This window comes from Dasypus novemcinctus, chromosome 7 (genome assembly GCF_030445035.2).
Source record: "Dasypus novemcinctus isolate mDasNov1 chromosome 7, mDasNov1.1.hap2, whole genome shotgun sequence".
Taxonomy (NCBI): domain Eukaryota; kingdom Metazoa; phylum Chordata; class Mammalia; order Cingulata; family Dasypodidae; genus Dasypus; species Dasypus novemcinctus.
The window spans coordinates 31,136,001-31,153,469 of NC_080679.1; the positions used below are offsets into that span (position 1 = coordinate 31,136,001).

Genomic DNA, 17,469 nt, shown 5'->3' on the forward strand with positions numbered 1-17,469 from the left:
AAATAAAGATAACCTGAACAAGGAGAGAAATGTCATGTAAATGAATTAGAAGATTAAAACTTGTGAAAATATTCATTCTTCCATGATTATTTATCTCCCCAAATTAATCTATAGATTCAACTCAATCCCAATAATAATCATACCCATGCCTTTCTAGAGAAATTGACAATGATACTAAAATTTATATGGAAAAATAAAGGACCTAGAATAGCCAAACTCTCTTGAAAAAGAAGATGGAGGACTTATACTACCTAAGACTAACTTACAGCTACAGTGATCAAGAGTGTGGTATTGGCATATGGACAAACAAATATTACAGATGAATGGAACAGAATGGAGTCTAGAAACCGACTCACACTTATAGGGTAAACTGATTTTCAGCTAAAGTACCAAAGGCATCAATAAGGGAAGAAAACTCTTTTGAAGAAATATGCTAGAACAGTATCCCTGTAGAAACAAAGATGAACTTCTACTTTCTACCTCATACCATACAGAGAAATTAACTCAGGAAAGATCATAGACCTAAACCTATCAAAGATTTAGAAGAAAACTTAGAACACCTCTGTGACCAAGGGGTAGGTAATGATTTCTTAGATAAGACATCAAAAGCAATAGCCATGGAAAAAAAAGATAAATGAGACTACATCAAAATTAAAATGTCTGCTCATCAAAAGGCACCATAAAGATTAACACTAAATTTTGGCAACAATACGGAGTACTGGAATTCTTGTACATTACTACTGAGAACTATAAACTGGCCCCATTTAACACTGAAAAATGGACTGGCAGTTTCTTATAAAGGTAAACATACATTTACCCTTTGACCAAGAAATTCCACTCCTAAGTTTTTATCCAAAAGAAATGAAAACACATGTCCACAAAAAGATTTGTACACAAATGTTCGTAGCAGTTTTATTCATAATAACCAACACTCGGAAACAACACAAATGGAAAAGAGATAAACAAAATGTGGTATAAATTATACAACCAATATTATTCAGCAATAAAAAGGAACAAATTACTACATACAATCATAATTTTATAAACTTTATGCTAAAAGATGCTAAATACAAAAAAGAACATTCTATAATTATTATACATTTATATAAAATTCTCAAGTAATCAAAAGTAATCTATGGTGGAAAAAAAAAACAACACCCACACAGTGATTGCGAGGACAGGAAATGACTGGGAAGAGGACTTTCTGGAAAGATAGAAAAGTTCTATATCATAATAGATGGAGCTTAAATGTTTGCATATCTAAGACTTGTACATTTCAAATATGTAAATTATATCTCCAAAAGAGAACTGTAAAAAATAATAACTAAGTGTGGGGTAGGGAAAGGATAGAGATAGAAATGAAATAAGAATGGCAGAAGGTTCATAAGTGTTGAAATTGTTTGACATATCCATGAAGTTCATTACACTCTTTTTTTAAATAAATGCTTGATATTTTTCAGATTAAAAAGCTAATATATGTAACTAAAATAAATTGCTCTGGACCTGCCTTCTGTGAGAAATACCACTCTTAGTTGTTTATTTAGTGTTGCTGTTTTCTGAAAACTATAAGGTTGATGAAGATAATGATAATGATATTCTTTCCATTCAATATATATTGTATTCCAGGTACCATACTCATTATACTGTGATGAATAAAACAAGCATAATCTTTGCCTTCAATGAATTTATAGGAGGATAGAGAAAATGAACAAATAAATAAAATTATACACTTGTATAACTGCAAACTGGTGAGTTCTATGAAAGAAGAAAAGGTGCTGTAATAGAGAACACTGCTTAAATATATTGAACACTTCCTATGTGACAGACACTGTGCTAAATACATGATTCCCTTTGGAACAAGTAGTATCACCCTATTTACATATAAGGAAACTGAAGGGTAATTACATTCCCATTTCTAGTACATGGCAAAACATTATGCATTTTTGTTGATCTATCCGTAATAAGTGATCTGATATCAATGTCTTTTCTGAATCAAACTTTGTGTAGGGTTAGTAATATAAAGTTTGGCAACAGCAGATGTTTTTCCTGCAAGAACCTATTTGTTTCACGTGGAGTTTATTTGACTTCATTATCATCATGTAGTTAACCAACTAAATCAATCCCTGAGTAGATTATGCAGTATGTTCTGTTTTTCCTGTTTTGGCTCATGTCCCTCTACCCGGTCTATTTTCCACACTGAGCTTCAGCTCAAAACCATCCTCTAGCATCCCATCCCACTCAGAGAAAAAGGCAAAGCTCTAACCTCCTTGCTCTTTCCACTCCTGCCACTATGGCCTCCTTGTTAATTCTCTAACAAGTCAAGTTTAATCCAACTTAAGCTCCTTATACTTTTTCACTGTAACTGGAATTCCCTTTCCCGATTTTATACATGGTCTGCTCCCTGCTCCCTCAGCTATCATTATTTTAGGTATCTTTCTTCAAATATCTGAGATGTCCCTCAGCATCCTAGAAAAAACAGAAACCCATTGATCTCTTTCTCATTTATGTTATTTTCTTCATATCACTTGATATGTTAACATGTTAGTGGCTACCTTATTGGACAGCACAGAATTAGAGAATGTCAGTAGAATAGAGGTACACAGAGGAAAAGGAGACTGTCAGTGAGGTAGGAGGCAGGATAGAACAGCACACTGTTAGAGAAGCTGAAGGAAGGGAATGATAAATAAGATGTAGAGATGGAAAAAGATTGCTAAATTTGGTGACAAAGTATTTGGTGCCCAAGAGAGCCATTTCAGTAGACTAGGTGGGGTAAAAGCCAGACTATAGGATATTAAAGCACACTGGTGCTATTAGGAGTAAACCATCCAATTGAGATTATGTGCACTATCTGCCATATGAGTAGACATAAAATGCTAGTCAAGAAAGACAACAAGATCAAGAAAACAGGTTCCGAATTAATGAAACTGCTAATAGTTATTAACGAACCTCAGACCAAGGTCAATCTTTTAGGACACCAACTACCAAATAAACAAAAGTTTATGAAATAGTGTCTTTTTTTTTTTTTTTAAGATTTATTTATTTATGAAATTCCCCCGCCTCCCCCCATTGTCTGTTCTCTGTGTCTATTTGCTGCGTCTTGTTTCTTTGTCCGCTTCTGTTGTGGTCAGCGGCACGGGAAGTGTGGGTGGCGCCATTCCTGGGCAGGCTGCACTTTTTTTCCATGCCCTGCGGCTCTCCTTATGGGGCGCACTCCTTGCGTGTGGGGCTCCCCCTACGCGGGGGACACCCCTGCGTGCCCCGGCACTCCTTGCGCATCAGCACTGTGCATGGGCCAGCTGCACACAGGTCAAGGAGGCCCGGGGTTTGAACCGCGGACCTCCCATGTGGTAGACGGACGCCCTAACCACTGGGCCAAGTCCGTTTCCCTGAAACAGTGTCTTAACTGTGAAAGATTTATATTTCTTATAAACGTGTTTCTAGTCTTCATTCAGCCACCTCAATTATCTGCAAATATGGGCACATTACTTAAATTTTAGACCTTTGCATTAAAAAAAAAAAACCATAGGTCTGCATTCCAATAGGACACTAAAGTTACATTCTCCTTTTACAAGTAAGGATGTCAAAATATTACTTAAATCATTCCTCCCAGTATCTAGTAAATACATTTATCTTCAGTGTAACTAAAAACATTTTTTAATAATACTGTCCTCTTTTCTAACCCTGAAAAACATATATAAGGAAATTTTCCCTACAGTTATTTCCTAAACTATCTATCTTGGAAGGAATCTACATTTGTAGTAAGTATTGTGAAAACTTCTGTTATAAAATTGGCAATGATTAAAACAACAGAGGAAAAGATAACTCCTTGATTTAATTATAGTAATTCAAATGGCTTTTTAGAATGAAATATTATCACCTTTAATTTCTTCCTCCTTGCTTCCTCATTGATAAATATCAAAAATATTAAAGATTTAATGATTTAAAAAACCTAGAGATACTGATAATAACAGCAGACATTTTCAAAGGACTGTGTGGTTTACATAGCTCTTTAACATAAGTTGCCTCATTTAATTATTACATTACACCCTAGACAATAATAATATTTTGTTTAAATACTTAAAATTCAACAATAATAAAATTGAGCTAATAAGTAGCAGAATATTGGAAAAAAGGTATTTGAACTTTACGTTCAGTATTCTTTCCTTGGCAACTCCCACCTCCTCCCCCAGATAAGCATTAACTATATAATTATGATTTCTCTGAACTTTTCTACATACATATTCTAAAGGACAGTAAATGGTATAGGAATAACCCAATTCTTTTGTATGTTAAATATTAATTATACACTTACGTTGCTTTAATAAATAGTCTAATGTTAAAAAACCACAAACATAAGATCAAATTCCATAAAGAGACTCTCATGTTTTTTCACTAATCCCTGTTGGAAAAATATCCTCAACAAATTGAAGTGAAATGCCTGAGTGAGGAAAGCATTATGATTTGGAGCATGCCTGTAGCATGATAGATGTATCCCGGAAATTTTTTACAAAACTTTATTCTCTATTTTGTGAGAATATATTTAACAAAACTAGACTACAAAGACATGCTTTACCAAAAAAGTACTGCTTAAGTATGATATGTTTAATAGTTATTCCACAAAATCTATTAAGTATCTACCAGGAGTCAAGCAGTTATCCTTCAAATTTACCATGTCAGGTAGATTAAAGGAAATATTTCCCTTCCTAATTGTTAGAGTTTTTTATTTGTTTTTATTTTTTTATTAAATTTTATTTTTTTAAGACACATAAATCACAAAAAATGTTACATTAAAAAATATAAGAGGTTCCCACATACCCCACATCCCACCTCACCTTCCTCCCACATCAACAACCTCCCTCATCATTGTGGCACATTCATTGCACTTGGTGAATACATTTTGGAGCACTGCTGAACCACATGGATTATAGTTTAAATTGTAGTTTACACTCTCCCCCAGTACATTCAGTGGGTTATGGCAGGATATATAATGTCCAGCATTTGTCCCTGCAATATCATTTAGGACAACTCCAAGTCCCAAAAATGCCCCCACATCTCATCTCTACTTCCCTCTCCCTACCCTCAGCAACTATCTTGGCCACTTTCTCCAGATCAATGCTAAAGTTTCTTCCATTACTAGTCACAATAGTTCTATAGTAGAATAGCAATAAGTTCACTATAATCCATATTTTATTCCTCCATCCTGTGGACCTTGAGTTGGTGATGTCTGCTCCACCTCTATATCAAGAGGGTGCTTAGATCCATGGTGAATGGATCCGATTCTCCTGCTTGGAGATGTAGGCACTCTCAGTTCCCCAGTGTGGTGGTTGACCATCTTCACCTCCTTGTCAGCCAACCTGTGCAAGTCCAACAACTGGAGAGTAGGAGCTGCAACTCTGCTGAGGCTCATGGCCCAGCTGGCACATGGCCAGTCTAGAGACTGAAGTCTCCTGGGTATACACCAATCCCAGCACCAAGCACAGGTTCAATAAAAGTGATAAAAGAGGCATGTATAGGAAGTTCACATCTGAGTCCAACTCCATCACACTTAGGAGCACAAATTCCCAGGTAGGGCCCACTGACAAGGCACTGAACTCCAGAGCCAAATGCCAAGATCGTAGAACCTGTGTGTCTCCGTAGCCCTCAGGAGCACCAGTACCTGGGATTGTATCTACTTTGGCTGTCTCTGGGATCCTGCTGAGGTGTGTGTAAGCACGACCCCTCTGATGACCTCCTGAATCTTTTTTGAAGACTCTTAGCCATATAAATTCATTTATCTTTACCATTCCCCCCTTTTATTCAAGGTCTCTTTCTGGCTGCATCACCAGTTAGTGACTGGTGGTAATCCCTCGGTGCCAGGGAATTATATCAAATAAGATAGACTTGAGAAATACCTGTAAGCCACTGAAACTAAAACTATAATCTGATATTTTAGCAAACACAAATAAGAGACAGACTTCACTTGAGTGATACCTGTTTTAATCATGAATTCCTTTTAACATTAAATTTGTATTTTGCATTGGTAATATTCTATATCATTTTGATTACAGTTATTAAATACAATATTCTATAAAAAAACAGCAAACAAAAATGATTCTTTAATATCACTGGGGCAAAACTCATTGCATAAAGAGGATGTATTTATTCAAAAGGAAATTAACAAAATCAAGCAATAATTCAAAGGAAAACAGAAATTGAAACAGTATGCCAGGCAGTACTCTGAAAAATTTGCTGTGTCAAACTCCCTGTGCATCCATTAGGTGTCTATATAAAATCACATTGAGAATCAGGGCAAACAGTGCAAACCACTTCTGAGAAACAAAATGGTTCTTATAAGATATCATTTTGTGGACATCACACACTCCTACATAAAATGTAAAAGCCAAACAGTGCATCCTATAAAATGTGAAATTTGTATACTTTGTAAAAACATTTCTATAAATGAACATACAAATTATCTTTACTTATACCCATCTCTTAAAATTAGGAGCTTATTCTAAATGGTTTCTCCACTTTCCAATGTATAGTCTTTTTCCCTTTGCATTAAACATTTTTATGACAGATCTTAAAAATATTATGTTCCTACATGGAAGCTATGTTAATCTAATTTTTATTTTAATATGATTCTTTGAAAGAGAAAGCCCTCTCTATAAACATGCTTATTTAAAAAAATTATTCAATGAAGCATGAATTGTCTCTCCTCCAAACAAAAGAAGTGATTTTCCACATATCATAGATTGGTAGACCCACTCTAAGCCAACACATTCACTCATTAACCTTTACCAGGATAACACTGGTTGTTTGTTTAAATTTATTCAACAAAACTTGCATGTCTTTCATTAGTGTTAGAAAGAATGAATGAAGTGGAGAGATTTGGCTTCAAACTGTTAAGTTTGTCCTCTAAGCATAAATTCATGTTGTAAATTACCAAAAAAAAAAAAAAAAAGATTTCCTTTGGGGAATGTTCAACTCCTGAAATTCCTCTACTAGAAATAGAAGATCCTTCCTCTTTGCTTTCTATAATTTTATTATTATTTCAGAAATCAGCTTATATTCACAGGGGAAATTTTTCAAAAATCATGAAAAGATTATCAAAATACATAAGGAAATGAATGTTATCTAAAAAATTAAGCGAAGCATCTCCTCACACATCCACATATTCCACTCTTGTCAGTGAGATGCAGTTGTATGAGTCCTGGTCATGTGTTCAATTAATCAGCTAGTGAAGCCTTTCATATTCTTTCCAGCTATAACTTAAATATAACATTACTCAGTTCTCCAAATTACAAGTTAGGTACATTAACTACCACCCCTGTAATTAGCTACCTTCAACTCTTACTATTACTTAGTCCAAAATAAGAAGGAAAGATCATGTAAAAAATAACATACTCAGCTGCCTGTTTGTAGTGCTTCAAGTCTTTCTTCAAATTTTTGTTTTCACTTTCTAAAAGCATATTTTGGGTGTAGACATCCGGAACATTCCCACCATCTCTAAGTTCAGTTACCCTCTTCTGTACTAACTCATACCTAGAATAAAACCAAACAAAGGAATTCATATTATTTCTTTCTACTAAATTGGCTTAATTTTATACAATTCAAAGTGTACAATTCAGTGAATGGCTAAAGTAATTAGTTGCTACATTATATTTATAAATTAATGTCAACACTTGAAATATATTTTTTAAAAAGTAAATATTGGGGACTTCCAGGAAGATGGCATCAGAATAGGGTGATAGGGGCTCAACTCTCAAACAAAAACAATGGAGAGAGGGCAAAAAGCTGTATGAGTGATCTGAACTGGGGATCTGCAGACCAAGAGAGTGCTGTACATTATCCAGGAGAGAGAGGGACAGAGAGAGGGAAAGGCTGGCATGAAAACTATGAGTTACTAGCCCCCACAGGTGGGAAGGCACCCATCCCCCACCTTCAAGGTGAAAGCCTGGGTAAACCTGTGCTGCACTGTGGCCAACTGAGGGGCAAGGGTATCTTCCTACCTGGAAGGAAGAAGAGTATGACAGAGGGCAAAGAGTGGTTTCTCTTCCGTGACTCTGGCTGCAGAGACTGCTTTGAATCATGGCTCTGGTCAGACCAGAATTACCAGCAAGTGGAGATTGAAAGAGACATGGGGCTCTTTAGTGAACCATGTAAAGGTTCAATGAAGAGCATCATCTGCTGGCAGGCCAAGAAACTGAAAAAAGTAAAAGCTTTTTGAAGTCTAATGTCCAGGCGCTCTTGGATCTGATATGCAGTCCATTAGTAGGGCCCTGGTCCTGTTTTGTTAACTTAAGCAGACAACTGTGAAAATTTAGAATAAGCTGAACCACAAATTAAAGATGACTGTGAAACAAAACCACTAGGCAAGAGAGAAATCAACCATCAGAGTAATTCACAACATAATCAGATGCCTAGACATCAGCAAAAATTTACAAGCCATACTAAGAAACAAGAAGATATGGCCCAGCCAAAGGATCAAATAAAAAATCTTAATGAGACACAGGATTTAAGAAAACTAATCAGTGGTGTTCACATAAACCTCCTAAATCAATTGAAGGAGTTGAAGGAAAACAAGGCTAAAGAAATAAGGGATAGTAAGAAGACACTGAGTGAGCATAAAGAACAATTTGAAAACCTGCAAAGAAAACAACAGAACTTATGGGAATGAAAGACTCAATGGATGAGATTTTAAAAATGCATTAGCAGCACATAATTGCAGATCTGAATTTGTAGAGGACAGAATTTATGAATTGGAGGCTGAAGAATCTGAACTTGAAAAGAAAGAACAGCAAGAAAAAAGAGTGGAAAAAATGCAACAGGGTCTCAGGGAATTAAATGGCAATATGAAATGCATAAACATATGCATTATAGGTGACCCAGAAGGAGAAGATAATGGAAAAGGGGCAGAAAAAATATTTGAGAAAATGATGAAAACTTTCCAACTCTTACGAAGGACATAAATATCAATATCCAAGATAGACAACACACCCCAGAGTAAGAATGAAGCAGCTCATGATATATTAATAAAAGGGGCAATTCACCCAGAAGAAATTACTATAACAAATAGTTATGCTCCTAACCTGGGTACCCCAAAATGTATGAGACATACACTGGAAAAACTGAAGGGAGAACTAGACATCTTTACAATAATAGTTGGAGACTTCAGTATACCAGTATCATCACTGTATAAAACTTATGAACAGAGAAAAAGGAAACCAAGAGCTTGAATAATACGATAAATGAAGTAGGCATAACAGATATTTATAGAGAATTACACCCCAAAATAGCAGATTATACACTCTTCTCAAGTGCATAGGCATCTTTCTCTGGATGACCATATGTTGGGTCATAAGTAAGACCTCAATAAATTTTAAAGATTAAATTTATACAAAGCACTTTCTCTGAACATAATGGAATGAAGCTGAAAAAGGGAAAATTCACAAATATTTGGAGATTAAACAATACACTCTTAAATGATGATGGGTCAAAGAAGAAATTGCAAAGAGAAAACAGTAAATATCTCAACATGAAAACAAGAACACAGCATATCAAAACCTATAAAAAGAAGAAAATGCTAAAATCTAACTGCACACTGGTAGGAACTAGAAAAAGAACAGCAAACGAATCCCAAATAAGCAGAAGGAAAGAAATAAAAAAGATCAGAGCAGAAATAAAGTAATGTAAGAACAAAATAAAAAAATAGAATCAAGAAAATCAAAGTTAGTTCTTTGAGAAGATCAACAATATTGAAAACCCTTAGCTAGACTGACAAGAAAAAAAAAAAGAGATGATGCAAATAAATAAAATAAAAAATGAGAGGGAGTACATTACCACTGACCCTGCAAAAATAAAAGAGATCCTAAAAGGACACTATGAAAAACTGTATACCAACAAAACAGGCAACTAGGCAAAATGGACAAAATCCTAGAAACACTTAATCTACACTGACTATAAAAGAACTAGACGATATTAACAAACCAATCCTAAGTAATAAGATTGAAACATTCATCAAAAACTTCCCCAAAAATGAAAATCCTACAACTAGCCACTTCACGGGTAGATTCTACCAATCATTCATTCAAAAAAGATGTAATACAAATCTTGTTCAAACTCTTTCAAAAAATTGAATAGGGAAGAACACTACTAAACTCATCTTATCAAGCCAATATTACCTGTAGCAGTTTGGTATTATTTATGAATTTCAAAAATAGATACTGGATTGTGTTTGCAAACTAGTCTGTTCCTCTGGGCATATTAGAGTGTATTAAACTCAGAGGTTTCACTTTTACTTGATTTACTTGATTAAATTATGACTAGGGCTTTGATTGGGCCACATCAGTGGGATATTGGTGGGCAGGGACTCACAGAGAAAACAATACAGCAGAGTAGAGAGTTGAGTTTTAATGCTGGAGCCCCAGGAAGTAAATACACAGAGAAGCAGATACATGAGGAAAGAAAGAAGACACCATTAGATACAGCAGAGGCCCTGGGAAGAGAGATGAGCCATTCACCTGAGAGTTTACAGCTGGCCTTGTGGAGAGACCAGAGCAGCTGCGCCCAGAAAGAGATGAGCTCTCTAACCTACAGCTGAAAACAGGAGGAGCTGGGAGCATGGAGCCTTAGGAGGAAGAGGGAGACTGAACCCTCAAAGAGATCGGCAGCCATCTTGCTCCAACATGTGGCAACAGACTTTGGTGAGGGAAGTAACTTACGTTTTATGCCCTTGAGATTCTAAGCTTCTACTCCAAATAAATATCTTTTATAAAACCCAACAGGTTTCCGGTACTTTGCATCAGCACCCCTTTGGCTAACTAATACATCACCCTATACATCACCCTAATACCAAAGCCAGACAAAGATACTATGACAAAAGAAAATTACAAACAAATTTCTCTAATGAATATAGATGTAAAATCCTTAAAAAAATATTTTCTAAATGAAACCAAAAGCACATTAAAAGATTTATACACCATGGGGAACAGGAGTTGCTCAGCGGTTGAACTCTGGCTTCCCATGTATGAGGTTCCAGTTTCAATCCCCAGCCCTGGTATCTCCAAAGAAAACAAAAAACAGAAAACAAAGAATTATATACCACAATCAAGTGAACGTTATCCCAGGTATGCAAGGGTGGTTCAACACAGAAAATCAATTAATGTAATATATTAAATTAATACTTGAAGAAGAAAAATCACATGATCATCTTGATTGACGCAGAAAAGGCATTTTACAAAAACAGGATCATTTCTTGATGAAAACACTCCAAAATATAGGAATAGAAGGACAGTTTCTCATTATGGTAAAGTGCATATATGAAAAACCCATAGCTATCATTCTACTCAGTGGTGAAAGACTGAGATCGGGAAAAAGACAAGGGTGTCAACTGTCACCACTTATTCAATATTGTGCAAGAAGTTCCAGGTAGAGCAATTAGGCAAGAAAAAGACATATAAAGCACCCATACAGGAAAGGAAAAGTAAAACTTTTGCTATTCACTAATGATATGATTCTATATCTAGAAAATCCCAAAAAATCCATAACAAAGCTACTAGAACTAACGGACAAGTTCTGTCAAAGCTACTAGAACTAACAGACAAGTAAAGTGGTGGGATACAAGAATAATATGCAAAAACCAGTAGCATCTCTATGCACTACCAGTGATCAATCTGAGGAGGAAGTCAGAAAATTCTATTTATAGTAGTGACAAAAGAATCAAATATTTAGGAATAAACTTAACCAAGGATTAAGGATCTGTATTCATAAAACTACAAAACATTACTAAAATAAGCCAAAGAAAACCTAAATAGATGGAAGGACATTCTGTATTCAGGGATTGGAAGACTAAATATCATTAAGATGTCAATTCTTAACATCTGTAAACTGATTTACAGATTCAAGGCAATCCCAATAAAAATTCTAACAGCCTTTTTTACAGAAATGGAAAAATCAATTACCAAATATTTTGAAGGGTAAGGGGCCCCAAATAGTCAAAAAGTTCTTTAAAAAGAAGAATAAAGTTGAAGGACTCACACTTACTGAGTTTAAAATATATTATTTAGCTACAGACATTTAAAAAAAGCATAGTACTGGCATAAAGATAGACATATTAACCAATGGAACTAAATTGAGAACTCAGAAACAGACCATCACATCTATGGTCAAGTGATTTTTCACAAGGCTATAAAACACACAACTGTATCAGAACAGACTATTGAACAAATGATTTGGGAGAACTGGATATCCATATCTAAAAGAAAAAGGAAGCCTATCTCACACCTTATACAAACGTCAAAACAAAATGGACCAAGAGCCTAAATATAAAAGGTAGAACAATAAGACTCCTAAAAGAAAATGTTAGGGAAACAGCTTCAAGATCTTGTGGTAGCTGGTTGTTTCTTAAATCTTAGGACCAAAGCACAAACAATGAAAGAAAATATAGATAAAAGGGATCACCTCAAAATTAAACACTTTGTTCTTCATATGACTTTGTTAAGGTGAAAAGTTAGCCTACTCATTAGGAGAAAATTTGGGGGGGAACCATGTATCTGATAAGGCTTTCATCTCCATGCTATATAAACAGATAATACAACTCAATAATAAAAAGTTAAGCAGCCCAACTAAAAAATGGGCAAATTTTTCCAAAGAAGAAACACAAATACCCAAAAAGCATATGAAACAATGTACAACATCACTAGCTATCAGAAATGCAAATGAAAACTAAAATGCGATATCATTTCACACCTTACAGAATGGCCATTATTAAAAAGGCAGAAAACTACAAATGCTGGAGAAATGGGAACACTCCTTCACTCTTGGTAGTGATGTAAAATAGTACAGGCACTGCAGAGGACAGTTTGCTGGTTCCTCAGGAAGCTAAACACAGAACTGCCATATGATTCAGCAATCCTGCTACTAGGAATATATTCAGAAGAACTGAAAGCAAGGACATGGACAGACATTTACAACACCAACATTCATAGCAGCCTTATTCAAAATTGCCAAAAGACAGAAACAACCCAAGTGTCCATCAGCCAATGAACGGATACATGAAATGTGGTACATACATACAATGGAATACTATTCATCTGTAAGAAGAAATGAACTTGGAATGCATATGACAACATGGATGAAACTTTAGGACACTATGTGGAGTGAAATAAGCCAGACACAAAAGGACAAATATTGTGTATGGTCTCACTAATATGAATTAAATACCATGGGTAAACTTGTGGAGTTAAACAATAGAGAAAAGGTTTGTAGGATAGAATATAGTTAAGAAGGGTGAGCTGATGCTAAATTTATGTAGAATGTTTAATAAGGGGGATTGTATATGTGGGGAATTAGAGTTGGTGGTAACAGAGTGAGTATAATCAACACTACTGATTAAAATCTGATTGTGGCTGAAAGGGATAGTCTAGGGAGGTTAATGTCAATTGAAAGAAAGCTAGAGGATAATCTAGGGGCTGTATAACATAGTGATTTTAGTGGTAGATGATGATTTTGGTAATTGTACAAATACAAGAGTGTTCCTCTATTATGAGACATTAAGAATATGGAAATGCATGGGAAATATACAACTAATGTAATGAATAGACTAGAGTTTACAGTAATATTGCAATATTTTACAGAAATAGCAAAGAAGGTACTGTATCAATGCTAAGGATCAATAATGAGGGGGTATAAAATATATGGGATGTTTCCTATCGTAGTAAGGAAAATTATCTGAAATGAGCTAATGACAGCACAACTCTGTGATGAAACTGAAAGTCACTGAAAGTATAATTTGGATGTATTGTACAAGGCAAGAGACAATATAACATAGTGAACCCCATAGTGAATGATGGACTATGGTTAACAGTACAAATATGAGAACATTCTCTCATGAACTACAACAAAAATATAATACTAATACATTGTGTTAATATTAGAAGGGGTTATGGGAAAATTTTACCAGATATAATCTATGAACTATAAATAACTGTAATGTTATGGCAATGTGCTTGCATCATTTGTAGCAAATGTGTCACAACAACATAACATGTTGGTGGTGGGGCCATGTATGGGAATCTTGTATGGTATGGATGATTGTTTTGTTAATTCACAACATCTCAAATAAAAAATAAAATGCATGTAAAAAATATATGAATGAACTGTTAAGTACTAATAAATCATCATGTATAAAATATAGCTGAAAACTTCCTATATTACTCAGTCAAAGAGGTGCTGATACAAAATACCAGAAATTGGTTGGTTTTTATAAAGGGTATATATGTGAGATAGCTTTACAGTTACCAGGTCATAAAGCTTAAGTTACTTCGCTCACCAAAGTCTTTTGCCATGTGTTGGAGCAAGATGGCTGCCAGTGTCTGCCAGGGTTCAGGCTTCCTGGGTTCCTCTCTTCCCCTGACTTGCTTCTCTCTGGGCTGAGGTTCCTTCTCTTCCTGGGACTGCATTTCTCTCCAGGCTCAGCTGCTGTGCTCGCTCCACAAGGCCAGCTGTAGACCAACAGGCAAATGGCTCTGTCTCTCTCCCTGGGGCTTCTTCCATGTATAAGGAGCCATCTCTATTCCTCTGTGTTCATCTCTTGTTCACTTCCTGGGCTCCAGCTCAAAACTCCAGCATCAAAAAACTCCAACTCTGTCCTTTGTCATGCCTTTTTTTTTTAAGATTTATTTTTTTTATTTATTTCTCTCCCTCCCTGCACCCCCCGCCCCGCCCCAGTTGTCTGCTCTTTGTGTCCATTCGCTGTGTGTTCTTCTGTGACCGCTTCTATCCATATCAGCGGCATCAGGAATCTGTGTTTATTTTTGTTGCATCATCTTGCTGTGTCAGGTCTCCATGTGAGCGGAGCCATTCCTGGGCAGGCTGCACTTTCTTTCGCACTGGGTGGCTCTCCTTACGGGGCACACTCCTTGTGCATGGGGCTCCCCTACACAGGGGGCACCCCTGAGTGGCAGGGCACTTCTTGCGCGCATCAGCACTGAGCATGGGCGAGCTCCACATGGGTCAGGGAGGCCCAGGTTTTAAACTCCCATGTGGTAGATGGACGTCCTATCCACTGGGCCAAGTCTGCTTCCCTGTCATGCCTTTTATCTGTGAGTCCCCACTGACACCCTACTGATAAGGCCCAATCAAAGCCCCAATCATAATTTAATCACCCCCAGGTACAGATCAATTTACAAACATAATCCAATATCTATTTTTCAAATTCATACCTATATCAAACTGCTACACCTATGTTTCAAGCACCTATGTAAGAAAAACTGTAGACAAAACTCTCTAAGTCCTGTCTCATGGAGTTTACATTCTAGTGGGGTTGGTGATAAGCCCTGTGAAGAAAAATAAAGCAGATAAGAGGGATGGAGAGAGTGAGGTGGGAAGAACATGAGGGTAGTTTGTGCATATGTTGTATGAATGATAAAGATATTTGAACAGAGAAGTAAATGAAATGAGAGGCTAAGTCCTAGAGATAGCTAGAAAAGGTGCATTCTGGGACAAGTGAAGCATAAATGCAAATGCCCTGAGACAAAAAGTGCTTGGCATTGTAAGAAAGGTCAAAGAGCCAGAATATCTGCAGTATCTGGAGCTGGAGCCAACTAAGCAAATGAAAGAGAGTGGTAAGACATAGGAGAGGAAGACAAAAGGGACCATAGAGAAGATTTGAATTTTACTCTGAATCTGATGTGAGCCATTGGAAGGTTTTGAAAGAGGTGTGACATTTATCAGGCATGTTTTAAAAGGATCAGTCTGACATTTGTTTGAAGAAATAGTTGCTGAAAAGCAAGGGTAGAATCAGAGAGACCTGTTAGGAGGCTGCTGCAATAAGCCAGGAGAGAGAGGAAGATGGATTGGACAAAACTGGTAGAAGTTGTAAAAAGCAGGTGGCTTTTGCACATGCTATGAAGGTGAAGCCAACAGGATTTTCTGATGGATCAGGTGTTGGGTACCAGAGAAAGAGAAAAGTAAAGGATGCCTTCCAGGTTTCTGAACTGCACAATAGACAGACGTGTCATTTACTGAGATATGGACAAATGCATAGGAGCTGCATGGTTGGAGGAATCAAGGAATTGGTTTTATTCATGTTAAATGTAATATGCCTAGCAGACATTCAGGTAAAGATGAACATCTGGATCTATGTCCAGAGTTCAGGGGAAAGTCAAGGCAGGCAATTTAAATTGGGGAATCAGTATATAGACACATTTTAAAGAACAAGACTGGACGAAGCCAGCAAGAGAATGAATGCAGTCCTAGGACTGAGCCATGAAACACTCCAGTATTTTGAGGTGGGGAAAAAAGAAGGGAAAACTATCAAAAGAGACTAAGGAAGAGAGAACAGTGAAGTTGTGTGAGAATGAGAGAATTGTGGCCCAGGGAACAAGTAAAGGAAGTATTCCACGAAGGACGAGATCAGCAATAGTGACATGCTGTAAGGAGATTTAATGAGAAAAGGACTGGTGATTAATCACTGAATTTGGCAAAGTAAAAGTCACTGAAAGAAGTTTATATAGAGTTATGAGGATGGAAGCCAATCTGGATTAGGTACAAGCGAGAGTGGAAGGAAATGGCAACAAACTTTTTCAAGGAGGTGTTACTATAAGGATGACCATTTCCAATAGACAAGACCACTAGATCTTGTGCTACAGAGGACAAACATGTCTTTTAGCAAAAAGGTGAATTGTTGCTAGTGCACAAGCAAGGAACTGGGAAACTCTTCCCAAAACCAGTTCAAAGTGGAAATGGGAGCTAGGGGAGGGGAGGGGAAGGGTGAGAAGAGGTAGATGAGAAGAAAAACAAGTTAAAAAAACAAGTAATGTGTGAGGAAGGTAGGTGTAATTTCTCAGTCCTATGTTGTTTTAAGCACATCTAACTTGTCTTTAATTTCAACAGTTAATAAACTACATTTTAGACATAATTGTGTACAAGGCCTTCATGGCTCCTTTCTCAAGGATATCAAACTTTTTGTCTCTGGGAAAAGTTACAGATTCACACCATTCTGTCTGGTTATGCTTTGAGATATTATTCCTGTAAGCAAAACTGAGAAGTCTGGTTAATATCCTTTAGAGAACTAAGTGCAAAGAGTAAATTTATAAAGTTAGATTAATAGAAAACCAGCTTAATTCGTTTTAGAATTTTCAAAACTGTTTAAGTGGAGAGATTTTGATCAGCACATTTCCCAGCTATCAGAGGAATGCTATAAAGCAGAGCCTACGAAATCAAAATGAACCTAGAAGAGGGTCCCCTTTCTATTAAATATGTGAGATATTGCACATCAGTATGCTTATGAAAACAATCCAGCAATGAGGAAAAAATTGGCAATGCAGGAAAAAGGAGACAATTGCATAAGCAATGTCCTTCAGTAGGAGACAGGAGCTGGGATGTTATAGGCAAGAGGAGGGTTGCCCTTAGGTGCCCACATGTATGGTATAGATTCTATGCCAGGAGAGAAGGTGGCAAGTTGGCAGAAGGGGAGGCAGGAACTCA

General features: G+C 36.4%; 1 protein-coding gene across 2 annotated transcripts in view; it reads right to left on the reverse strand.

The window, feature by feature from the left end:
* Positions 1–17,469, reverse strand: part of SPAG16 (sperm associated antigen 16) — a 1,223,101-nt gene that overhangs the window by 1,165,346 nt on the left and 40,286 nt on the right. The window contains exon 5 of one of the 2 annotated variants that reach the window (XM_004483160.3): positions 7,387–7,524. The exons of the other annotated variant lie outside the window; for it this stretch is intronic. Coding sequence (XP_004483217.1) covers positions 7,387–7,524 — 138 coding nt within the window. The remainder of the gene's footprint in view (positions 1–7,386; positions 7,525–17,469) is intronic. 2 annotated transcript variants of the gene reach the window in all.